Below are 27,651 nucleotides of genomic sequence, written 5' to 3'. Positions count from 1 at the left end.
CAGATGTACTAGTGGGCACGTAATCTTTCCTTCGCTGGCTCTAATGGTGGCTCTAATTAGCCAACCCTTCACCGTGGGGCAGTTTTTATTCCTTTGTTAATTTTATTCATTTTAGCCTTCCTTGCTTTCTCGTGATCGGCGATAAGTTTTTCTATGAGTGCCGTTGCTGTAGTTACGTTTCCTTCTAGACCCCTGACTGTGATGGGGCCTTCTGTACCTTTTGCTGGGATGTGGATTCTCACTTTGTGTTTCTCAGTAATGTTGTGGATGGTATTACCATTGGGGCCAAGCACTATTTTTCTATTATGTTCTTCCACCTCTACGGTCCTTGTAATATTCTTTGACTCCTCTTCCATTCTGGCTTTTGCTGCTGCTTCCTTCTTGGCTTTTATTTCCTCCAGTTTTATCAACCGTTGTTTATGTTCCTCGATTACTGAGTGAATTTTGACAATAGCTTTGTCTACGTTTGATCTCTACCCTTCAACCACAATGTCCCTGTGAGAATGTTATTTTGGCGGTATTATTATTTTGACCGAAAATGTGTTTTCGATTCCTTTCAATGTTTTACCGTTTGGCCCAATTATTACGCCCCGGAGATCGGGGGGGATATGGTGAGTCTTTGTAATTTTGCGAGTGTCTTCCGTAGTCTGACAGGAACGTGAGTCACCACATTCCTGGATGCCGGTTTTGCGTTCCTTTCCCGGAGTGTTACGGGAGCTTTCGGGATGCTAACGGCCTTCATTTGCGGGATTCGAACCCGTTTTGGGTGTCTTATCTACATCGTCGTCGTTCTTATGTCGCTTTGTTTCTACTTTTGTCCAGCCGTGATCGCCTGCATCCTCGGTGTGAGCTGCTTGAATCTTTTTAGGTTCTTTGGTGGTAACCTTTGTAGGTCCTTTGGTGGTAACCTTTGTAGGTCTTTTGGTGGTAACTTTTGTAGGTCCTTTGGTGGTAACCTTTGTAGGTCCTTTGGTGGTAACCTTTGTAGATGTTTTGGTGGTTTGCGCGACCCTTGAATTCGTTTTTTCAGTTGGTTTCGTTGGTTTTGTGAGGGGGACTTCAATCTGTTCACTAACAGTCGTTTTTTATTTTATGTCTGGTGGACCATTGCCGCAAATTCCATTCAGACTTGCTCCCATTACGGGCGTCCGGCCGTGACAAAGGCTTGCCTTCTATGCCCGCCGCTTGTAATAAAGGCCAACTGACAACATGAAGTAAACCACCATTAAAACATTTATCCCGACGCACCAAAAACTAGTTTTTTATGGGTCGGGCCTAACCCCCAGGAGCATCAGATGATTCTTAATGAGGTCGACATACTCGTCAGTGTCCATCATATTTTCATCAGTTGGCAGCGTTACCACTGACAAGAGTCTTTTGGCCTCATCCACCCATCCTGGAGCGGATGGCAGCGGCGGCGTTTCGGTTCCTGATATCCTTCGTAGGCGGCCAAGTACCAGGTCACTCAGGAATTATGTTTCCCTTCGGACCTGTTACACCTTAAGGAGCTGCTATTTTAAATCCCATCCATAATTCATTTTATCAAACTTCATAATTATAAAGTGTAGGATAACCAATACAACAAATCCCAAGCCGGATTTCATTATTAGAGTCATTTTGGAGATCCTTTTTCAATTATATTGTTAAGAATAGTTAAAACACTGTTTGACAGTCCACTTGTCACATTGATATTCAAGATGAGAAAAATCTAGTTAGGTTAGAAGAAATCTAGTCAAGTTAGAATGTTCCAGGGATTTGTGCGAGTGATGTGGCTAGACCCTGTGTTAAGATACAGTAACTAGAGAGCCCGGGGTAGTAGAGAGCGCGCGTAGATGGCTTAGGAAGCATACTGTAGAGTTGGGGTATCCAGAGGGTACAAAAGTAGCAGGGGTTGTAGGTACCACAGGATGTAGGGAGTCTTTGTGATGATTGGGAACACAAGGTGTTAAGATCCTGGACCACCACTAGTATCGCTACCATGGTTGTGTGTGTGAATATGTATATGTGTGTGTGTGGTTTGTGTGAACAGTGAGCCTAGTATTGATCGTGGTGTTGACAGTAGTGATTGACAGCCCTAGATTGTGTGTGCTTCGTTTCCTGTATGTAGTATTTCTGTGATGAGTTTCATATTATCTCTGTGCTGGCTAAATAACAATGTCTGGAGCGAAGATTTAGCGTCGGTTTGAATGATAACATCTTGTAAATTATTCTCAATTGCATTATTGATGGCCACTTTTATGACATAATTATGTTTGCAATGTTGAGCTCCTACTGTTCATGCTCCAGTAAGGGGAACTAGTGAGGCACGGGGCATTAAGTAGGCAAGAGAGAGGTGAGGATCAGGAAGGAGGAAATTCCTAAAGGAAGGTAGGAACAAGAAGAAAAGTATGGATGGGATGGATGTAATAATGGGGGTGTAACAAGGGGTAATGATGGGGGTTTAAGAATGGGAAAGTAAGAACACCAGGAGTAAGAAAAAAGAAACATAAAAAGAGGGTCGGGATTAGGCTTATGTCAGATCACGTTTGGTAGAAAGGTTAGAGTATTTAAGAACTGTGAAAGGGAAGAGTGAACAGCAACACAGCCGGGACTGAGGTTCATGTTGGGTAGGTTGTGTATCACAGCAGAGTCGACCAGACGGCGTCTGTCAAGAGTATAGAGGCAGGAAAGATTATTTTATATTCCTTGTTTATACTCCATTTTCACCACCCTCCAAGGTGAGGGTGGTTAAAGGTGCTTACAAGGACCCTTGAGTGGGTCGGGGACGAGGGGTAGAGGGGTTCTGCAAAATCGGAGAGTGCGCCCAGTACAGTAAATTAAATTGTAATTTGTTAAAAAACAAATTATTCTGGGGTACACAATCTTTTCTTTGATCATCCATCATTACAGCTAGTCATTTATACCTGGATTGTACCTGGATGAGGTACTGGGAGTTCTCCTACTTCCCAAGTCCGGCCCGAGGCCAGGCTTGACTCGTGAGAGCTTGGTCCAACAGGCTGTTGTTTGGGGCGGCCCTTAGCCCACATGTTCACTACAGCCCCCCCATATATCAAATCTTCATCTTGATCCCTTAACAAGGCGTAATGGCTTGCTCCTGTTAGTTCCCTTCCCTTTTCTCTCGTCTCATTGCCAGAGAGCACATTGTGACAGCTTTGAGAAGATCCCAGTAGTGTAGCTGCTTATCGTGTCTATGTATACTGTATATGTACTCTGTATTCCCTCTATTTCGGTAATATTTTCTGCTCTGAAGGGGAAAATGAGTACTGAGCAGTACACAAGACGAGACAGCACAAGTGACTTGAAGAGTACAACCATCGTGATGGGATCCCTGGATTTGAAAGTTCTCGTAATCCATCCTATCATTTTCTGACGACGCAGTATTTTCTTGGTTATGCTCCCCAAACGTTATGTCGTCAGACATCATTATTCCCAAATCCTTGACATGCTGTTTTCTTACTATGGGCAGATTTGATTATGTTTTGTACCCTGTATTATGTTTAAGGTCCTCATTTTTACCGTACTTGAGTACCTAGAATTTATGGCTGTTAAACATCATATTATTTTCTGCTGCCCAGTAGAAAACTTTATTAATATCTACTTGTAGTTCTTCAATGTCTTCAAAAGAGGTAATTTTCATGCTGATTTTTGTCATATGGAAAAGTTGTCATGAAACTGTGACTTGTATTTTTGTCTTTATTATATATCTTGAATATCTTTGTCTATATACGAGAATAAGGAAAAGCAGTGGTGCAAGGACCGTTGACAACACTGGATGCAAATAAAGCTGTTGGACCAGACAAAGTATCACCGGTCTCCGTCGTGTAGTGGTAAGACACTCGCCTGGCGTTCCGCGAGCGCTATGTCATGGGTTCGTATCCTGGCCGGGGAGGATTTACTGGGCGCAATCCCTTAACTGTAGCCTCTGTTTAACTCAACAGTAAAATGGGTACTTGGATGAAAAAACGATTCTTCGCGGCAGGGGATCGTATTCCAGGGATCATAGGATTAAGGACTTGCCCGAAACGCTACGCGTGCTAGTGGCTGTACAAGAATGTATGTAAAGAGGTAGTGCAGGCTCTCAGCGTGCCTCTGGCAATGATCTTTAATGAGTCACTTATGTCGGGAGAATTGCCCAGTTGCTGGAAGGAGGCAAATATCGTACCGATTTTCAAGAAAGGTGATAGGGAGAAGGCACTTAACTACAGACCCGTATCACTGACAAGCATCCCCTGCAAAATACTTGAAAGAATAATTAGGCTAAGACTTGTTGAGCACCTGGAGAGCATTGGGTTTGTAAACAAGCACCAATATGGGTTCTGGACAGGGAAATCATGCCTAACAAACCTTTTAGAATTCTATGATAAAGTAACAAGGATAAGGCAGGACAGAGAAGGCTGGGCAGACTGCATATTTCTTGACTGCCAAAAGGCCTTTGATACAGTACCACACATGAGACTGCTATACAAACTTGAGAGGCAGGCAGGAGTAAGCGGAAAGGCCCTAGTATGGGTGAAGAACTACCTAACAGGAAGGAGCCAGAGGGTAATGGTAAGGGGCGAGAAGTCGGATTGGCGAACAGTAACAAGTGAAGTACCTCAAGAATCGGTGCTGGGACCAATCCTCTTTCTAATTTACGTAAATAATATGTTTACAGGAGTGGAATCATACATGTCAATGTTTGCGGATGACGCAAAATTAATGAGAAGAGTTGTGACAGACGAGGATTGTAAGATCCTCCACGAGGACTTAAACAAGTTGCAGAGATGATCAGGGAAATGGCTACTGGAGTTTAACACCAGTAAATGTAAAGTTATGGAAATGGGATCAGGTGATAGGAGACCAAAGGGACAGTACACAATGAAGGGGAACAGCCTACCTGTAACGATTCGAGAAAGAGACCTGGGAGTGGATGTGACACCTAATCTAACTCCCGAGGCACATATAAATAGGATAACAACAGCAGCGTACTCTACACTGGCGAAAATTAGAACTTCATTCAGAAACTTAAATGAGGAGGCTTTTAGGGCGCTTTACACTGCCTACGTGAGACCCGTCTTAGAGTATGGCGAGCCATCATGGAGCCCCCACCTGAAGAAACACATAAAGAAACTGGAGAAGGTTCAGAGGTTTGCGACGAGGCTTGTCCCAGAGTTACGAGGGATGGGATATGAAGAGCGTCTGAAGGAACTGAGCCTTACGACACTAGAGAAAAGAAGGGAGAGAGGAGATATGATAGGGACATATAAAATACTCAGGGGAATTGACAAAGTGGAAACAGATGAAATGTTCACACGTAATAATAACAGAACGAGGGGACATGGGTGGAAACTGGAAACTCAGATGAGTCACAGAGATGTTAGGAAGTTTTCTTTTAGCGTGAGAGTAGTGGAAAAATGGAATGCACTTGGGGAACAGGTTGTGGAAGCAAATACTATTCATACTTTTAAAACTAGGTATGATAGGGAAATGGGACAGGAGTCATTGCTGTAAACAACCGATAGCTGGAAAGGCGGGATCCAAGAGTCAATGCTCGATCCTGCAAGCACAAATAGGTGAGTACACACACACACACACACACACACACACACACACACACACACATATTGTCGGAATTGTCTTGGATTATCGGAAAGCCTTTGACACAGTACCGCATAAGAGGCTGGTACATAAGCTGGAGAGACGGGCAGGTGTAGCTGGTAAGGTGGATAAGGGAGTACCTAAGCAATAGGAAGCAGAGAGTTACGGTGAGGGGTGAGACCTCGGATTGGCGTGAAGTCACCAGTGGAGTCCCACAGGGCTCTGTACTCGGTCCTATCTTGTTTCTGATATATGTAAATGATCTCCCGGAGGGTATAGATTCATTTCTCTCAGTGTTTGCTGACGATGCCAAAATTATGAGAAGGATTAAGACAGAGGAAGACTGCTTGAGGCTTCAAGAAGACCTAGACAAGCTGAAGGAATGGTCGAACAAATGGTTGTTAGAGTTTAACCCAAGCAAATGTAATATAATGAAGATAGGTGTAGGGAGCAGGAGGCCAGATACTAGGTATCATCTGGGAGATGAAATTCTTCAGGAGTCAGAGAGAGAAAAAGACTTGGGTGTTGACATCGTGCCAGACCTGTCCCCTGCAGCCCATATCAAGAGGATAACATCAGCGGCATATGCCAGGCTGGCCAATATAAGAACGGCATTCAGAAACTTGTGTAAGGAATCATTCAGAACTTTGCATACCACATATGTCAGGCCAATCCTGGAGTATGCAGCCCCAGCATGGAGTCCATATCGAGTCAAGCATAAGACCAAACTGGAAAAGGTTCGAAGGTTTGCCACCAGATTAGTACCCGAGCTGAGAGGTATGAGCTACGAGGAGAGGCTACGGGAATTAAACCTCACTTCACTGGAAGACAGAAGAATTAGGGGGACATGTTCACCACATTCAAGATTCTCAAGGGGATTGATAGGGTAGATACAGACAGGCTATTTAACACAACGGGCAGACACACTAGGGGGGGACAGGTGGAAACTGAGCGCCCAAATGAGCTACAGAGATATTAGAAAGAACTTTTTTACTGTCAGAGTGGTTGACAAATGGAATGCATTAGGAAGTGATGTGGTGGAGGCTGACTCCATACACAGTTTCAAGTGTAGATATGATAGAGCCCAATAGGCTCAGAAACCTGTACACCTGTTGATTGACAGTTGAGAGGCGGGGACCAAAGAGCTCAACCCCCGCAAGCACAATTAGGTGAGTACACACACACACACACATTCTTGAAGCTTGTTTTATGTTATTTTGTTGTTTTATGTGTTTGTGGGCACGTCGCCCCCCCCCCTCCCTTCAGATGTACTAGTGGGCACGTAATCTTTCCTTCGCTGGCTCTAATGGTGGCTCTAATTAGCCAACCCTTCACCGTGGGGCAGTTTTTATTCCTTTGTTAATTTTATTCATTTTAGCCTTCCTTGCTTTCTCGTGATCGGCGATAAGTTTTTCTATGAGTGCCGTTGCTGTAGTTACGTTTCCTTCTAGACCCCTGACTGTGATGGGGCCTTCTGTACCTTTTGCTGGGATGTGGATTCTCACTTTGTGTTTCTCAGTAATGTTGTGGATGGTATTACCATTGGGGCCAAGCACTATTTTTCTATTATGTTCTTCCACCTCTACGGTCCTTGTAATATTCTTTGCCTCCTCTTCCATTCTGGATTTTGCTGCTGCTTCCTTCTTGGCTTTTATTTCCTCCAGTTTTATCAACCGTTGTTTATGTTCCTCGATTACTGAGTGAATTTTGACAATAGCTTTGTCTACGTTTGATCTCTACCCTTCAACCACAATGTCCCTGTGAGAATGTTATTTTGGCGGTATTATTATTTTGACCGAAAATGTGTTTTCGATTTCTTTCAGAGTTTAGCCTTTAGGCCCTATTATTACGCCCCGGAGATCGGGGTGGATATGGTGAGTCTTTGTAATTTTGCGAGTGTCTTCCGTAGTCTGACAGGAACGTGAGTCGCCACATTCCTGGATGCCGGTTTTGCGTTCCTTTCCCGGAGTGTTACGGGAGCTTTCGGGATGCTAACGGCCTTCATTTGCGGGATTCGAACCCGTTTTGGGTGTCTTATCTACATCGTCGTCGTTCTTATGTCGCTTTGTTTCTACTTTTGTCCAGCCGTGATCGCCTGCATCCTCGGTGTGAGCTGCTTGAATCTTTTTAGGTTCTTTGGTGGTAACCTTTGTAGGTCCTTTGGTGGTAACCTTTGTAGGTCTTTTGGTGGTAACTTTTGTAGGTCCTTTGGTGGTAACCTTTGTAGGTCCTTTGGTGGTAACCTTTGTAGATGTTTTGGTGGTTTGCGCGACCCTTGAATTCGTTTTTTCAGTTGGTTTCGTTGGTTTTGTGAGGGGGACTTCAATCTGTTCACTAACAGTCGTTTTTTATTTTATGTCTGGTGGACCATTGCCGCAAATTCCATTCAGACTTGCTCCCATTACGGGCGTCCGGCCGTGACAAAGGCTTGCCTTCTATGCCCGCCGCTTGTAATAAAGGCCAACTGACAACATGAAGTAAACCACCATTAAAACATTTATCCCGACGCACCAAAAACTAGTTTTTTATGGGTCGGGTCTAACCCCCAGGAGCATCAGATGATTCTTAATGAGGTCGACATACTCGTCAGTGTCCATCATATTTTCATCAGTTCGCAGCGTTACCACTGACAAGAGTCTTTTGGCCTCATCCACCCATCCTGGAGCGGATGGCAGCGGCGGCGTTTCGGTTCCTGATATCCTTCGTAGGCGGCCAAGTACCAGGTCACTCAGGAATTATGTTTCCCTTCGGACCTGTTACACCTTAAGGAGCTGCTATTTTAAATCCCGTCCATAATTCATTTTATTGAACTTCATAATTATAAAGTGTAGGATAACCAATACAACAAATCCCAAAGCGGATTTCATTATTAGAGTCATTTTGGAGATCCTTTTTCAATGATATTGTTAAGAATAGTTAAAACACTGTTTGACAGTCCACTTGTCACATTGATATTCAAGATGAGAAAAATCTAGTTAGGTTAGAAGAAATCTAGTCAAGTTAGAATGTTCCAGGGATTTGTGCGAGTGATGTGGCTAGACCCTGTGTTAAGATTCAGTAACTAGAGAGCCCGGGGTAGTAGAGAGCGCGCGTAGATGGCTTAGGAAGCATAATGTAGAGCTGGGGTATCTAGAGGGTACAAAAGTAGCAGGGGTTGTAGGTACCACAGGATGTAGGGAGTCTTTGTGATGATTGGGAACACAAGGTGTTAAGATCCTGGACCACCACCAGTATCGCTACCATGATTGTGTGTGTGAATATGTATATGTGTGTGTGTGGTTTGTGTGACCAGTGAGCCTAGTATTGATCGTGGTGTTTTGATCGTGGTGTTAACAGTAGTGATTGACAGCCCTAGATTGTGTGCTTCGTTTCCTGTATGTAGCATTTCTGTGATGAGTTTCATATTATCTCTGTGCTGGCTAAATAACAATGTCTGGAGCGAAGATTTAGAGTCGGTTTGAATGATAACATCTTGTAAATTATTCTCATTTGCATAATTGATGGCCACTTTTATGACATATAATTATGTTTGCAATGTTGAGCACCTACTGTTCATGCTCCAGTAAGGGGAACTAGTGAGGCACGGGACATTAAGTAGGCAAGTGAAAGGTGAGGATCAGAAAGGAGGAAATTCCTAAAGGAAGGTAGGAACAAGAAGAAGGGTATGGATGGGATGGGTGTAATAATGGGGTGTAAGAAGGGGTAATGATGGGGGTTTAAGAATGGGAACGTAAGAACAGGAGAAGTAAGAAATAAGAAAGATAAAAAGGGGGGGGAGGCTTATGTCAGATCACGTTTGGTAGAAAGGTTAGAGCATTTAAATACTGTGAAAGGGAAGAGTGAACAGCAACACAGCCGGGACTGAGGTTCATGTTGGGTAGGTTGTGTATCACAGCAGAGTCGACCAGACGGCGTCTGTCAAGAGTATAGAGGCAGGAAAGATTATTTTATATTCCTTGTTTATACTCCATTTTCACCGAATGTTTCTTCAGGTGGGGGCTCCATGATGGGGCTGCATACTCTAAGACTGGTCTCACGTAGGCAGTGTAAAGCGCTCTAAATGCCTCCTCACTTAGGTTTCTGAATGATGTTCTAATTTTTGCCAGTATAGAGTACGCTTCTGTCGTTATCCTATTTATATGTGCCCAGGAGTTAGATTAGGTGTCACATCCACTCCCAGGTCTCTTTCTCGAATCGTCACAGGTAGGCTGTTCCCCTTCATTGTGACCTGTCCCTTTGGTCTCCTATCACCTAATACCATTTCCATAACTTTACATTTGCTCGTGTTGAACTCCAGTAGCCATTTCTCTGACCATCTCTGCAACTTGTTCAAATCCTCTTGGAGGATCCTTCAATCCTCATCTGTCACAACTCTTCTCGTTAATTTTGCGTCATCTACGAACATAGACATATAGGATTATACTCCTGTAAACATGTCATTAACGTATATTAGAAATAGAATTGGTCCCAACACCGTTTCTTAAGGTACTCCACTTGTTACTGTTCGCCAGTCCGACTTCTGGCCCCTTACCATTACTCTCTGGCTTCTTTCTGTTAGGTAGTTCCTTACCCATGCTAGGACCTTTCCGCTTACTCTCGCCTGCCTCTCAAGTTTGCCTCTCTCGAGTATATATTTTATTTTATCCAAATTTATATTTTAGAAGTTTAATATCACTAATAGGGGAAAATCAGACTTAAGAATTGAGACTGGAGCCAGCAAGGCACCTAGGTGATGACAGAGGCTGGTGTACGTGCCTCACGCCCATGTACACACACACACACAAACACACACACACACACACACACACACACACACACACACACACACACACACACACACACACACACACACACACACACACACACACACACACACACACAAACCTTGAAAAAACCTTGAGTTTTGGCCAGAGCCATAAAGTAGTGAAGAAAAACAGTTTAAATAGCGTAATTCAAAATAGTTGTAGTATTGTGGCAGTGTGTAGTGTGGAGCAGACCTCACCGACCTCTGACCGCGTGACCTCACCCCGGCAGCAACCCTCCTACCACCACGGGGACGACGCTTGGAGATTCACTCACCTATTGTGTTAGCAGGACGGTAAGATACTTGGAACCCCTGTGGGTAAGGTTGCATTATAGCAATGACTAGGTCAGGAAGGGCGTCTAGGTCCAGCAGTATTATGATTGAGGAAGAAGATAGGTTTGTGGAGAAGATGATTGGGAAATTTGTAGAGAAGAGGGATGTTTGGATAGGTGATCTAATCCAGGGGATTAAAAGTGAAGTCTTTAATAAGATACAGGGCGAGGTTCAAAGACTCAAACAAGAGTTTATGGATTATATTCAAGAGGAAATCAGGAAGAGCAGGGTAGAATGGCAAGGAGAAATATCTAGGCTTACTAATGAATTTGGCAGGAATAAGGGAAGCTTGGCAGGGGAAGGGGAAGTAGTAGTAGTAGGTGGAGTAGCGGGTGTAGGAGGGGTGGGGGTCAGCCAGGGAGAGGGCCACCAGCATGACCCTGAACTGAGAAAGAGGACAATCATAATCCATGGATTACTTGAAGCCAGGGCACCATCGAGGCAGGAAAGGATGGAGATTGAGGATTTGGAACTACAGGGGATCTTGAGAGACATGAGAGCCCAGATGGCAGGGAATGAGGTGCAAGTCCACCGACGCATTGGACCATACAACTGTAACAGGAAACGACCTGTCCTGGTACAGTTCACTAACGAAGAGGCAGTGGATTACATACTGCATCACAAACACCTACTCAGAGGTAGCGAAAATTACTACAACGTATTTATTGACAAATTCATGACGAAGGAGGAACAGATTGCCCACAGAGCAAGCAAACAACAATACGACTCTTCCCATTTGAGCGCAGCTACACACCCCAGTGCTAATCCACCCCATGCTAACCAGCTCACACGTGCTTCTCAGGTCACCCCTTTCCCAAATCAGCCGCCCCTGCTTATCTCCCCAGCACATCCCTTGACCCCTCTGACCCCACTGGAGTCAAATTCATCCCACATTCCAAGGACCCCCTCATCACCTCAACCCCCAAAACCCGTCCAGCCCTCGTCCCCTCAACCCCCAAAACCCACCCAGCTCTCATCTCCTCAACCCCCAAATCCCATCCAGACCTCATCCCCTCAACCCCAAGAACCCACCCAGACCTCATCCCCTCAACACCCAAAGCCTACCCTGCCCTCACCCCTCCTCATCCCCTCTCCTTCCATGTGACCCCCCACCCTTGCGAGGGAGGTGGGAGGTCCCCCCCACCCCCTCTAACCATCCCCCTCCCAACCTCTCAACCTCTATCTGTCTCCCAACCTTACGCCATCTCCCAACCCCTCTATGCCCTCCCTAATCTTCAGACCCAGTATGCCCTTCCTACTCCAGACCTACCTACCCAGGCCCTACCCCAGACCCTCCTACCTACCTTCCTAGAAGCCCAGCCCCCAGTAGCCCCCCAAGCACCCCTCCTGAACTCTTTCACCCCCCATACACCCCCCGGACCCCCCCAGACACCCCCTGGATCCCCCCGGACATCCCCCGGACCCTCCCCGCCCCCAGTCATCCCCCAGACACCCCCCAGATCCCCCAGATCCCCTCTGCCCCCAGTCACCCCCCATACATCCCCCAGATCCCCCCAGACCCCCAGAGAAAGGGAGAACTCTGGTACAAGAGTTTCCATGAAGAATCTCAAGGTTTGGTACACCAATGCTGATGGGGTATCTAATAAAGCAGAAGAGATAAAAGAAAGAGTGAGTGAAGCAGATCCTGACATAGTTGCAATTGTGGAAACTAAAATTAATGACATGATCTCAGATGCAATCTTTCCTGAAGGGTACCAGGTGATACGAAAAGAGAGGACACAGAGACAGGGAGGGGGAGTAGCACTCCTAATAAAGCGGAAATGGAAGTTTGAAGACCTGGGAAATCGAGTTACCAATGAGAGCACAAGCTTCATACATGGAACTCTGACAGTAGATGGGAGGAAGATTGTGATCATGGTAATCTACAATCCCCCACCAAACAGTAGAAGACCCAGGCAGGAGTATGATGACAACAACAAAGCATGTATAGATGAACTGCAGAAGGCAGCAACACTAGCCCACAGAATGAGAGCGAAGCTGCTGATCATGGGGGACCTAAATCATGGAGAGATAAATTGGGAATCAAGGAATCCCCATGGAGGGGACGAAACGTGGGGAGCAAAATTAGTAGATGTTATAGACAGGAATTTCCTGACACAACATGTGAAGGAAGACACAAGGGAAAGAGGAGGAGATGCACCGAGCCTATTAGACCTGATTTTCACCCAGAACGTAGAAGATATCGAGAATTTAGAGCATGAAATACCTCTAGGGGCCAGTGACCATTGTGTCCTAGTCTTTGACTACATGATGGAATTCAAAATTATGACCATGGGACAAGAGATCTGGGAAAGGAGAGCTGACTACAGGAAAGGGGACTATATGAGGATAAGGGACTATCTGGGTGAAGTGCAGTGGGAGGAAGAAATTAGAGGAAAAACAGTCCAAGATATGATGGACCTAGTCATACAGAAATGCCAGGAGGCCGAAGAGAGATTTATATCAACGGTAAAGGGAAAAAATAAGAAGGAATATAATAACCCATGGTTTAATAGACAGTGTCAGGAAGCAAAAATGGCCAGCAGGCGGGAGTGGAGGAAGTACAGAAGACAAAGAACAGAGGACAACAGAAGCAGATACAACAGAGCTAGGAACGATTACATTAACATAAGACGAACATCGGAAAGGGACTATGAGAACGATATTGCAATCAAAGCGAAAAAACAACCTAAGTTACTACACAGTCATATAAGAAGAAAAATGTCGGTGAACGACCAAGTGACAAGACTAAGGAAGACAGAGGGGGCATATACTGAAAGTGACAAGGAAATCTGCGAGGCACTGAATGCCAGTTTCCATGGAGTGTTAACTACCGAGCCTGAGCAGCTCCCATTGTTGGAAGGGGTTACCCTAGATGAAAGACTATCAGATATAGAGGTGACAGCAGAGGAGGTAATGAAACAGTTGACAACTCTAGATGCAACTAAAGCAGTTGGACCAGACAAAGTATCACCGTGGATACTAAAAGAAGCAGCACAGGCCCTCAGCGTGCCTCTGGCAATGATCTTTAATGAGTCACTTATGTCAGGAGAATTGCCCAGTTGCTGGAAGAAGGCAAATGTCGTGCCGATCTTCAAGAAAGGAGATAGGGAGGAGGCACTTAACTACAGACCTGTATCACTGACAAGCATCCCCTGTAAAATACTGGAAAGAATAATTAGGCTACGACTGGTTGCACACCTGGAGAACATTAGGTTTGTGAACAAACATCAACATGGGTTCTGGACAGGGAAATCGTGCCTAACAAACCTTCTGGAATTCTATGATAAAATAACGAGGATAAGACAGGACAGAGATGGTTGGGCAGACTGCATATTTCTGGACTGCCAAAAAGCCTTTGATACAGTACCGCACATGAGACTGCTGTTCAAGCTCGAGAGGCAGGCGGGGGTGGGGGGAAAGGTCCTAGAATGGATAAGGAACTACCTAACAGGAAGGAGCCAAAGAGTTACGGTAAGGGGCGAGAAGTCGGACTGGCGAACAGTAACAAGTGGAGTACCACAAGGATCGGTGCTGGGACCAATTCTATTTCTTGTATATGTTAACGACATGTTTACAGGCGTAGAGTCCTACATGTCGATGTTTGCGGATGATGCAAAGTTGATGAGAAGAGTTGTGACAGATGAGGATTGCAGGATCCTCCAAGAGGACCTGAACAGATTGCAGAGATGGTCAGAGAAATGGCTACTAGAATTCAACACGAGCAAATGTAAAGTTATGGAAATGGGACTAGGAGATAGGAGACCAAAGGGACAGTACACAATGAAGGGGAACAGCCTACCTGTAACGACGCGTGAAAGAGACCTGGGGGTGGACGTAACACCTAATCTATCTCCTGAGGCACATATTAATAGGATAACGACAGCAGCGTACTCTACACTGGCAAAAGTTAGAACATCATTCAGAAACCTAAGTAAGGAGGCATTTAGGGCGCTTTACACTGCCTACGTAAGGCCAGTCTTAGAGTATGCCGCCTCATCATGGAGTCCCCATCTGAAGAAGCATATAATGAAACTGGAAAAGGTTCAGAGGTTTGCAACGAGACTCGTCCCAGAGCTACGAGGGATGGGGTATGAAGAGCGCCTGAGGGAACTGTGCCTTACGACACTAGAAAGAAGAAGGGAGAGGGGGGACATGATAGGAACGTATAAGATACTCAGAGGAATTGACAGAGTGGACATAGACGAAATGTTCACACGGAATAGTAACAGAACGAGAGGACATGGATGGAAGCTTGAAACTCAGATGAGTCACAGAGATGTTAGGAAGTTTTCTTTTAGCGTGAGAGTAGTGGGGAAATGGAATGCACTTCAGGAACAGGTTGTGGAAGCAAATACTATTCATAATTTTAAAACCAGGTATGATAGGGAAATGGGACAGGAGTCATTGCTGTAAACAACCGATGCTCGAAAGGCGGGATCCAAGAGTCAATGCTCGATCCTGCAAGCACATATAGGTGAGTACATATAGGTGAGTACACACACACACACACACACACACACACACACACACACACACACACACACACACACACACACACACACACACACACACACACACACACACACACACACACACACACACACACACACACACACACACACACACACACACACACACACACACATACACACAGTGTGACACTTGTGTGGTAGTGGTGCTCGTGGTGGTGAGTGGAGGAGGACCTTGAACACGGCGCTCTTGATATAAGGCGGTTGTAGTGTAGTTTTGAAGGGACGTCGCAGTTTGTGGGAGAGGGAAGGTGGTGGTTGAATCGTAGGTTGTGTAGGGGGGGGGGGTGGAGTGGTGGTTATTTAATTGGTGATTGTAAGCACACCTTTGTACTTACCTTACTGGGAAAGTACATGTGTTTGTGTGTGTGTGTGTGAGTGTGTATGTGTGTGTGTGTGTGTGTGTGTGTGTGTGTGTGTGTGTGTGTGTGTGTGTGTGTGTGTGTGTGTGTGTGTGTGTGTGTGTGTGTGTGTGTGTATTCACCTAGTTGTACTCACCTAGTTGTGCTTGCGGGGGTTGCGCTTTGGCTCTTTGGTCCCACTGTGTGCGCGTTTGTGTGTTTGTGGGACTAGGGAAGTCATGGTTTGTATAATTACCAGTTTAGATACCGTTCTTTGACTAGGAGGCCTGGTCAGAGACCGGGCCGCGGAGACGTTGATCCACGGAACCATCACAAGGTAACCACAAGGTCAGATAAGGTAGGTCTCGAATCTACAAATTTGCGTTGAAGTTCTTGGTGTATTACAGTTCTCAAAATTTCTCATAGACATAGGCAGTAAAACATCTAAACTATTGGGACCGACTAAAGAGCCTAAATCTGTACTCCCTTGAGCGCAGGCGGGAGAGATACATAATAATTTACACGTGGAAAATATTAGAGGGGCTGGTCCCAAACCTGCACCCAGAAATAACATCACGTGAGACCAGGAGGCATGGCAGGATGTGCAGAATACCCCCGTTGAAGAGCAGAGGTGCAACAGGTACTCTGAGAGAGAACTATCAACATCAGAGGCCCGAGACTGTTCAACACGCTTCCACTACACATAAGGGGCATAACTGGCTGACCCCTCACAGTGTTCAAGAGGGAACTGGATAAACACCTCCATAGGATACCTGATCAACCAGGCTGAGATTCATACGTCAGGCTGCGAGCAGCCGCGTCCAACAGCCTGGTTGACCTGGTTGGCCGCGTGGATGTTGAGTCCCGAAATCATTAACCACCCTCCAAGGTGAGGGTGGTTAAAGGTGCTTACAAGGATCCTTGAGTGGGTCGGGGACGAGGGGTAGAGGGGTTCTGCAAAATCGGAGAGTGCGCCCAGTACAGTAAATTAAATTGTAATTTATTAAAAAACAAATTATTCTGGGGGTACACAATCTTTTCTTTGATCATCCATCATTACAGCTAGTCATTTATACCTGGATTGTACCTGGATGAGGTACTGGGAGTTCTCCTACTTCCCAAGCCCGGCCTGAGGCCAGGCTTGACTCGTGAGAGCTTGGTCCAACAGGCTGTTGCTTGGGGCGGCCCTTAGCCCACATGTTCACTACAGCCCCCCCCCATATATCAAATCTTCATCTTGATCCCTTAACAAGGCGTAATGGCTTGCTCCTGTTAGTTCCCTTCCCTTTTCTCTCGACTCATTGCCAGAGAGCACATTGTGACAGCTTTGAGAAGATCCCAGTAGTGTAGCTGCTTATCGTGTCTATGTATACTGTATATGTACTCTGTATTCCCTCTATTTCGGTAATATTTTCTGCTCTGAAGGGGAAAATGAGTACTGAGCAGTACACAAGACGGGACAGCACAACTGACTTGAAGAGTACAACCATCGTGATGGGATCCCTGGATTTGAAAATTCTCGTAATCCATCCTATCATTGTCTGACTTGACGCAATATTTGCTTGGTTATGCTCCCCAAACGTTTGGTCGTCAGACATCATTATTCCCAAATCCTTGACATGCTGTTTTCTTACTATGGGCAGATTTGATTATGTTTTGTACCCTGTATTATGTTTAAGGTCCTCATTTTTACCGTACTTGAGTACCTAGAATTTATGGCTGTTAAACATCATATTATTTTCTGCTGCCCAGTAGAAAACTTTATTAATATCTACTTGTAGTTCTTCAATGTCTTCAAAAGAGGTAATTTTCATGCTGATTTTTGTGTCATATGGAAAAGTTGTCATGAAGCTGTGACTTGTATTTTTGTCTTTATTATATATCTTGAATATCTTTGTCTATATACGAGAATAAGGAAAAGCAGTGGTGCAAGGACCGTACCCTGAGGTACAGAGCTTTTCACTGTGCTGGACTCGATTTGATTCGATTGACTGTTACTCTTTGTGTTCTATTTGACAGAAAATTTAAAATCCATCGCCCTACTTTACTTGTTATTCCTATTGACCTTAGTTCATGTGCTATCACTCCACGGTCACATTCATAAAATGCCTTCGCCAAGTCCGTGTATACCACATCTGGTATACACGGACCTTTGTATGATATGTATTACTTTGATCAGTTCCCCCTATTCAACCCGTCCCATCCCAAATCCTTATCCTGACCCCTTCCAAGTGCTCTGTAGTCGTAATGGCTTGGCGCTTTCCCCCTGATAGTTCCATTTCATTCCATTCGCCATTCAACCAGCCAGCTGGCCCTTCATCAAGCCATCTGGATCTTCATCCACTCATCTTGTGCAATGTCTTAACATATAAGCATCGTCTGTCACAAACTATTGTTCAGACGCTTCTGGCTGAACAACGCGACAATGTTGGGTACAGCCACTCTCAAGAATACCTTGTAAGAAAGTGTTTAAATGCCGGCCCCTGACCAATGTTTTTAATCATCATAAAAAAGTTATTAGGGACTTTTATACATTTATTTGTGTATACTGTTATGATCCCAGGTAGCCGAAAAACGAGTCTCCCCTTTGAGAATTATTCTATCAAGCCTGACCTAACCAGAAGGTCTAAGAAATATAGAGGTGATAACACATATGTAAAATAGCTGGTTGGATATGATGAACAATTTAAGATTATGGGCAGTGAAGAAGAAAACAGATAAATGACTGGCTAGGAGATGTGGACATTTTGCTGGAGGCGTGAGGCTCGTTTCTGGAGGGCTTTGATCTCACTTGAGGCCAGACATCGCAGGGGGAAAGCCGCGCTCCGTTTGAGCTCCCGTCAGAAGGGAACCCCTAGTGATATATCTCGAAGAGAAGAGAAGTGTGCAGACGAACCAGCTGTGGAATCGCGCTGGGGACTAGTGGTCTCAATTCCTGGTCAACGAGGAGAGTATTAAACCGCCCAGAGGCATTATCGTGGGCCGTGGCAGTGCCCTGACCAAGCTTCGTCAGAGGGAGGAGCGCCCTCGACTAGACAATCTGTGGTAAGCACAATTTAAGCCAGTTCATAGTGATTGCTTGTAGTTAGTCGTGTGCCCAGCGACAGTAGCAATGTTTATTTATAAGTTAGACATGTTTTGATAAGGCAGAAAGCCTAAAATAAGACAGTGGAGAGGGAGGAACACAGAGCGACGTCCGTCCCCTCTGAGCACTGGCAGGCAACTGAGGGAGCCCGGCTCCTGACGGTGGAGGACCCTTCCTGAGTGAGGAGGCCCACCGGGCAAGGTGGAGCATGGACCCGGCCAACGGGGGAGTCCACTCTCACTGTATGTAGAGGACAGATAGAGGTTTGAGGCAAACATATTGTGTGATTTTTTTTGTTTATGTGTTAAAGGGGAAACATTTTTATTGGAGTGCCGATGGGTTGCAGGTTTGTCTTTGGGGAAGAAGAAGTTGCTGAGAACTTCGAAGTCAGCACAGAGGAAGTATTTGATGAGACTTCAAGGTAGTGGAGGAGAGGACCTCGAGCTGTGAGGAGAAGCAGTGAAGAGGAGTGTCACGTGCTTCTGTAGAGGTGGTGAAGCACCATAGTTGCTCAAGGAAACTACATGGTGTAGCAGCCTGTAGAGCTGTGGAGGAACCTAGCAGAAGGGTGAAGCACCATAGTTGCTCGAGGAAACTACATGGTGTAGCAGCCAGGAGAGCTGTGGAGGAACCTAGCAGAAGGGTGAAGCACCGTAGTTGATCAAGGAAACTTCATGGTAGCAGCCTGGGGGAGCTGCAGAGGATCCTGGTAGTTAAGCCCAGAAGAACCTGAAGAGATCAGGGTAGTGAACTTCCAGAGGTGGAAGGGAAGGTCTGGTGGATTACTTGTAGGGAGTTGATAGTGTTTGGTTGTCATTAGCGTGCAAGACGCAGTGAGAGGTGAGTGGTTGTTTGCATTCTTATGTCAAGGAGTGTTTTATACTGAAGTTTAGAGTTACAATCGTAGGGTGGATTACCTACAGATGTATGTGTTCTAGGACTGATAGAGTGATCGATTGATCATTGTTGTGTACCAATGAACATTTATACTGATATATGTTATTGCATTCAAATGCTGATTTTCTTTGTACACATTTATAGATACATATATATATATATTCTCTTGCTGATGGTGCAACAGTGTATGTAGACTTGATCAATTTGAGGAGGTTGATAGTATCAGGTGGTGAACCAGGAGATAGGATACCACTTGATAAGCTGACGATAGAGTTCTGATGGTGTTGGAGTGCAACCTGATTGTAATTGTAAAGAGTATAGGATTCATTATTATTATATGTGTGTATGTGCTTTGTCCAGTAAATGTATTCCAATTTGCTGGTGTTTGCCCTTGTCCTAGTGAGGCTTCCCATGAAATAGTACAGAAGAAGAGAGAGAGAGAGAAAGAACCAAGAACCACTGCTGTGGACAGTGTAGAAGGTAATACTAATAAGTCAAAAGGGGATTGAGATCATATCACCTAAGGAGAGAGTGGGGAGTCACAGCGGCTCGAGTGGGTGTGTGCACGTGACAACGAGGCTAAGTGTTGGAGCCGCATCCCCTAAACGTGTGACGTTAAGCCCCTCTCCAAGAGCCAGAAGTGCCAAGGGTGATCTCCTAGTGAAGTATAAGTACTCCACCGAGTTGTGGGTTGGGTTGTCCAGAAGGAAGGATCAGCAACGACAACACCACCAACACACACTCTATAATAATAAACACACACACATGCACACACACACACACACACTGGGTATTAAAGAGCAGGAAGGTTCTAATAGGACAGAGTGGAATGACAAGGACAAAGCAGCAGTGAATGAAGTACTAAAGTCACTAGACATGGAAGGGGCTGAGCATAGCATTGAGAAGGTTTTCAGGCTAGGCTGGTACAACAAAGACCGAGACCGAATGATAAAGATAGTGTTTGCAAACGAGAACGCAAAGGAGAAGATCCTATCAAGGAAGAGCTCCCTGAAAAACGTGGGAAAATTAAAAAATGTATTCCTCCAGAGAGACATGACAAGGGAGGAGAGAGCCGTGGCAGCAGAAGCATGGAAGAGGCGCAGGGCGAGAGGGAAAAACCAGGAAGTCACAGCTCCCAACACAACACCCCCAGAGGCGAGGGGGGAACCCACAACCAGCTACCCAGTAACACCAGAAGGGAGGACAACCCCGCCTCCCTCCTCTGCATAGAAAACCCCCCTACCACAAACCCTCCCTGCCCCCACTCAAATGTTCAGCCAAATCTCCCTCCCCCCACACCCAATCCCCACCTTTCTACCCCTCCCCTCCTCCCGAGTCCTCCCTCCCCCCCTTTCCTTCCCGTCCTCCCTCCCCTTTCACCCCATACCCTCCCTGTCCCTCCCCCTTCACTGGATTCCCCGCCCCTCATCCCAGTATCCTCTGAGACCCTGTTATCCACCTCACAGGTCCTCACACCCATGGAACAGCCTCCCCCACCAGCAGAACACTCACCAAGGAGGCGATTTGAGAAGGGACAGAAGAAAGTGAGCCTCAAAGCGATGTACACTAACATAGATAGAATTACAAATAAAGCAAATGAGCTTGGAGAACTGGTACTAGAGGAAAACCCAGACATAATGGCCCTCACAGAAACAAAGATCACGAAAACGATAACAAATGCAGTGTTCCTACAGGACTATTATGTTATGAGGAAAGAGAGGGAAGGAAGAGGTGGGGGTGGTGTAGCTCTGCTGGTAAGAAAAGGCTGGGATTTTGAGGAGATGGATATTCAGGGCTGTGAAGGTTTCAGTGACTACATTGCAGGTACTGTAACAAATGGAGGGAAAAAAATTATAGTCGCAGTCATATATAATCCACCACCAAATGACAGAAGACCTAGACAGGAATATGATAGAAACAACATGGCCACCATTAACATAATAGAAAGAGCAGCTTCTGTTGCAAGCAGGAATGGATCTGGACTACTAATTATAGGAGACTTCAACCATGGGAACATAGATTGGAAGAACAGAGACCCACATGGAGGACCAAAAACATGGAGAGCTAAGCTGCTGGACGTGGCAACAAGAAACTTTCTAAGCCAGCACACCAAAGAACCAACAAGAATGAGAGGAGAAGATGAACCAGCAATGCTTGATTTGATATTTACCCTAAATGAATGGGATATAAGGGAAGTTAAGATGGAAGCCCCCTTGGGAATGAGTGACCACAGTGTATTGAACTTTGAGTACCTGGTAGAGCTAGGACTTATCTCCCCCCAAAAAGAACTAGGAATCAAAAGGCTGGCATACCGAAAGGGGAATTATGAACAGATGAGAAGTTTCCTAAGTGAAATACCTTGGGACACAGACCTCAGAGACAAGTCTGTACAGGGTATGATGGACTATGTTACCCAAAAGTGTCAGGAGGCAGTAAACAGGTTCATCCCGGCCCAAAGGGAAAAATCCGAGAAGCAACAGAAGAATCCATGGTATAATAGGGCATGTATGGAAGCGAAGAAACTGAACAAAAAGGCGTGGAGGAACTTCCGGAATAACAGAACACCAGAAAGCAGAGAGAGATACCAGAGAACCAGGAATGAGTACGTCAGGGTGAGAAGAGAAGCAGAGAAAAATTTTGAAAATGATATAGCAAACAAAGCCAAGACCGAACCAAAGCTACTCCACAGTCACATCAGAAGGAAAACAACAGTGAAAGAACAGGTATTGAAACTTAGAACAGGCGAGGACAGGTATACAGAGAATGACAGAGAGGTGTGTGAGGAACTCAACAAGAGGTTCCAGGAGGTCTTCACAATAGAACAGGGTGAGGTCACTGTGCTAGGAGAAAGGGAGATAAACCAGGCGGCCTTGGAGGAGTTCGAAATTACGAGAGAGGAGGTCAAGAGACACCTGCTGGATCTGGATGTTAGAAAGGCTGTTGGTCTAGATGGGATTTCACCATGGATACTGAAAGAGTGGGCAGAGGCACTTTGCTTGCCACTCTCCATAGTGTATAGTAAGTCACTAGAGACGGGAGACCTACCAGAAATATGGAAGACGGCGAATGTGGTCCCAATATACAAAAAGGGCGACAGACAAGAGGCACTGAACTACAGGCCAGTGTCCTTGACTTGTATACAATGCAAGGTGATGGAGAAGATCGTGAGAAAAAACCTGGTAACACATCTGGAGAGAAGGGACTTCGTGACAAATCGCCAACATGGGTTCAGGGAGGGTAAATCTTGCCTTACAGGCTTGATAGAATTCTACGATCAGGTGACACAGATTAAGCAAGAAAGAGAGGGCTGGGCGGACTGCATTTTCTTGGATTGTCGGAAAGCCTTTGACACAGTACCGCATAAGAGGCTGGTACATAAGCTGGAGAGACAGGCAGGTGTAGCTGGTAAGGTGCTCCAGTGGATAAGGGAGTATCTAAGCAATAGGAAGCAGAGAGTTACGGTGAGGGGTGAGACCTCCGATTGGCGTGAAGTCACCAGTGGAGTCCCACAGGGCTCTGTACTCGGTCCTATCTTGTTTCTGATATATGTAAATGATCTCCCGGAGGGTATCGATTCATTTCTCTCAATGTTTGCGGACGATGCTAAAATTATGAGAAGGATTAAAACAGAAGAGGACTGTTTGAGGCTTCAAGAAGACCTAGACAAGCTGAAGGAATGGTCGAACAAATGGTTGTTAGAGTTTAACCCAACCAAATGTAATGTAATGAAGATAGGTGTAGGGAGCAGGAGGCCAGATACAAGGTATCATCTGGGAGAGGAAATTCTTCAGGAGTCAGAGAAGGAAAAAGACTTGGGGGTTGATATCACGCCAGACCTGTCTCCTGCAGCACATATCAAGCGGATAACATCAGCGGCATATGCCAGGCTGGCCAACATACGAACGGCATTCAGAAATTTGTGTAAAGAAACATTCAGAACTTTGTATACCACATATGTCAGGCCAATCCTGGAGTATGCAGCCCCAGCATGGAGTCCATATCTAGTCAAGGATAAGACTAAACTGGAAAAGGTTCAAAGGTTTGCCACCAGACTAGTACCCGAGCTGAGAGCTATGAGCTACGAGGAGAGACTACGGGAATTAAACCTCACTTCGCTGGAAGACAGAAGAGTTAGGGGGGACATGATCACCACATTCAAGATTCTGAAGGGGATTGATAGGGTAGATAAAGACAGTCTATTTAACACAAGGGGAACACGCACAAGGGGACACAGGTGGAAACTGAGTGCCCAAATGAGCCACAGAGATATTAGAAGAAACTTTTTTAGTGTCAGAGTGGTTGACAAATGGAATGCATTAGGGGGTGATGTGGTGGAGGCTGACTCCATACACAGTTTCAAGTGTAGATATGACAGAGCCCGATAGGCTCAGGAACCTGTACACCTGTTGATTGACGGTTGAGAGGCGGGACAAAAGAGCCAGAGCTCAACCCCCGCAAGCACAACTAGGTGAGTACAACTAGGTGAGTACACACACACACACACACACACACACACACACACACACACACACACACACACACACACACACACACACACACACACACACACTCACACACACACACACATTGTCGGAATTCTCTTGGATTGTCGGACAGCCTTTGACACAGTACCGCATAAGGGGCTGGTACATAAGCTGGAGAGACAGGCAGGTGTAGCTGGTAAGGTGCTCCAGTGGATAAGGGAGTACCTAAGCAATAGGAAGCAGAGAGTTACGGTGAGGGGTGAGACCTCCGATTGGCGTGAAGTCACCAGTGGAGTCCCACAGGGCTCTGTACTCGGTCCTCTCTTGTTTCTGATATATGTAAATGATCTCCCGGAGGGTATAGCTTCATTTCTCTCAGTGTTTGCTGACGATGCCAAAATTATGAGAAGGATTAAGACAGAGGAGGACTGCTTGAGGCTTCAAGAAGACCTAGACAAGCTGAAGGAATGGTCGAACAAATGGTTGTTAGAGTTTAACCCAAGCAAATGTAATATAATGAAGACAGGTGTAGGGAGCAGGAGGCCAGATACTAGGTATCATCTGGGAGATGAAATTCTTCATGAGTCAGAGAGATAAAAAGACTTGGGTGTTGACATCGCGCCAGACCTGTCCCCTGCAGCCCATATCAAGAGGATAACATCAGCGGCATATGGCAGGCTGGCCAACATAAGAACAACATTCAGAAACTTGTGTAAGGAATTATTCATAACTTTGTATACCTCATATGTTAGGCCAATCCTGAAGTATTCAGCCCCAGCATGGAGTCCATATCTAATCAAGGATAAGACCAAACTGGAAAAGGTTCAAAGGTTTGCCACCAGATTAGTACCCGAGCTGAGAGGTATGAGCTACGAGGAGAGACTACGGGAATTAAACCTCACTTCGCTGGAAGACAGAAGAGTTAGGGGGGACATGATCACCACATTCAAGATTCTCAAGGGAATTGATAGGGTAGATAAAGACAGGCTATTTAACACAAGGGGCACACGCACTAGGGGACACAGGTGGAAACTGAGCGCCCAAATGAGCCACAGAGATATTAGAAAGAACTTTTTTAGTGTCTGAGTAGTTAACGGATGGAATGCATTAGGCAGTGATGTGGTGGAGGCTGACTCCATACACAGTTTGAAGTGTAGATATGATAGAGCCCAATAGGCTCAGAAAACTGTACACCTGTTGATTGACAGTTGAGAGGCGGGACCAAAGAGCTCAACCCCCGCAAGCACAATTAGGTGAGTACACACACACACACACATTCTTGAAGCTTATTTTATGTTATTTTGTTGTTTTATGTGTTTGTGGGCACGAACCCCCCCCCCCCCTCCCCTCACATGTACTAGTGGGCACGTAATCTTTCCTTCGCTGGCTCTAATGGTGGCTCGAATTAGCCAACCCTTCACCGTGGGGCAGTTTTTATTCCTTTGTTAATTTTATTCATTTTAGCCTTCCTTGCTTTCTCGTGATCGGCGATAAGTTTTTCGATGAGTGCCGTTGCTGTAGTTACGTTTCCTTCTAGACCCCTGACTGTGATGGGGCCTTCTGTACCTTTTGCTGGGATGTGGATTCTCACTTTGTGTTTCTCAGTAATGTTGTGGATGGTATTACCATTGGGGCCAAGCACTATTTTTCTATTATGTTCTTCCACCTCTACGGTCCTTGTAATATTCTTTGCCTCCTCTTCCATTCTGGCTTTTGCTGCTGCTTCCTTCTTGGCTTTTATTTCCTCCAGTTTTATCAACCGTTGTTTATGTTCCTCGATTACTGAGTGAATTTTGACAATAGCTTTGTCTACGTTTGATCTCTACCCTTCAACCACAATGTCCCTGTGAGAATGTTATTTTGGCGGTATTATTATTTTGACCGAAAATGTGTTTTCGATTCCTTTCAATGTTTTACCGTTTGGCCCAATTATTACGCCCCGGAGATCGGGGGGGATATGGTGAGTCTTTGTAATTTTGCGAGTGTCTTCCGTAGTCTGACAGGAACGTGAGTCACCACATTCCTGGATGCCGGTTTTGCGTTCCTTTCCCGGAGTGTTACGGGAGCTTTCGGGATGCTAACGGCCTTCATTTGCGGAATTCGAACCCGTTTTGGGTGTCTTATCTACATCGTCGTCGTTGTTATGTCGCTTCGTTTCTACTTTTGTCCAGCCGTGATCGCCTGCATCCTCGGTGTGACCTGCTTTAATCTTTTTAGGTTCTTTGGTGGTAACCTTTGTAGGTCCTTTGGTGGTAACCTTTGTAGGTCCTTTGGTGGTATCCTTTGCAGGTCCTTTGGTGGTAACATTTGTAGGTCCTTTGGCGGTAACCTTTGTAGGTCCTTTGGTGGTAACCTTTGTAGATGATTTGGTAGTTTGCGCGACCCTTGAATTCGTTTTTTCAGTTGGTTTCGTTGGTTTTGTGAGGGGGACTTCAATCTGTTCACTAACAGTCGTTTTTTATTTTATGTCTGATGGACCATTGCCGCAAATTCCATTCAGACTTGCTCCCATTACGGGCGTCCGGCCGTGACAAAGGCTTGCCTTCTATGCCCGCCGCTTGTAATAAAGGCCAACTGACAACATGAAGTAAACCACCATTAAAACATTTATCCCGACGCACCAAAAACTAGTTTTTTATGGGTCGGGTCTAACCCCCAGGAGCATCAGATGATTCTTAATGAGGTCGACATACTCGTCAGTGTCCATCATATTTTCATCAGTTCGCAGCGTTACCACTGACAAGAGTCTTTTGGCCTCATCCACCCATCCTGGAGCGGATGGCAGCGGCGGCGTTTTGGTTCCTGATATCCTTCGTAGGCGGCCAAGTACCAGGTCACTCAGGAATTATGTTTCCCTTCGGACCTGTTACACCTTAAGGAGCTGCTATTTTAAATCCCGTCCATAATTCATTTTATCAAACTTCATAATTATAAAGTGTAGGATAACCAATACAACAAATCCCAAGCCGGATTTCATTATTAGAGTCATTTTGGAGATCCTTTTTCAATTATATTGTTAAGAATAGTTAAAACACTGTTTGACAGTCCACTTGTCACATTGATATTCAAGATGAGAAAAATCTAGATAGGTTAGAAGAAATCTAGTCAAGTTAGAATGTTCCAGGGATTTGTGCGAGTGATGTGGCTAGACCCTGTGTTAAGATACAGTAACTAGAGAGCCCGGGGTAGTAGAGAGCGCGCGTAGATGGCTTAGGAAGCATACTGTAGAGTTGGGGTATCCAGAGGGTACAAAAGTAGCAGGGGTTGTAGGTACCACAGGATGTAGGGAGTCTTTGTGATGATTGGGAACACAAGGTGTTAAGATCCTGGACCACCACTAGTATCGCTACCATGGTTGTGTGTGTGAATATGTATATGTGTGTGTGTGGTTTGTGTGAACAGTGAGCCTAGTATTGATCGTGGTGTTGACAGTAGTGATTGACAGCCCTAGATTGTGTGTGCTTCGTTTCCTGTATGTAGTATTTCTGTGATGAGTTTCATATTATCTCTGTGCTGGCTAAATAACAATGTCTGGAGCGAAGATTTAGCGTCGGTTTGAATGATAACATCTTGTAAATTATTCTCAATTGCATTATTG

General features: G+C 45.4%; 1 protein-coding gene across 1 annotated transcript in view; it reads right to left on the bottom strand.

The window, feature by feature from the left end:
• Positions 1 to 68: 68 nt before the first annotated feature.
• The window catches only part of LOC138370613 (proteoglycan 4-like), a 32,614-nt gene continuing 5,031 nt past the window's right edge, over positions 69 to 27,651 (bottom strand). Inside the window, exons 2-7 of the mRNA XM_069335139.1 lie at positions 26,160 to 26,437; positions 25,645 to 25,835; positions 7,574 to 7,820; positions 7,083 to 7,273; positions 734 to 980; positions 69 to 433 (exon numbers count right to left, since the gene is read on the bottom strand). Coding sequence (XP_069191240.1) covers positions 69 to 433; positions 734 to 980; positions 7,083 to 7,273; positions 7,574 to 7,820; positions 25,645 to 25,835; positions 26,160 to 26,437 — 1,519 coding nt within the window. The remainder of the gene's footprint in view (positions 434 to 733; positions 981 to 7,082; positions 7,274 to 7,573; positions 7,821 to 25,644; positions 25,836 to 26,159; positions 26,438 to 27,651) is intronic.

Source organism: Procambarus clarkii, chromosome 4 (genome assembly GCF_040958095.1).
Source record: "Procambarus clarkii isolate CNS0578487 chromosome 4, FALCON_Pclarkii_2.0, whole genome shotgun sequence".
Lineage (NCBI taxonomy): Eukaryota > Metazoa > Arthropoda > Malacostraca > Decapoda > Cambaridae > Procambarus > Procambarus clarkii.
This window is presented reverse-complemented; position numbering and strand designations above follow the sequence as displayed.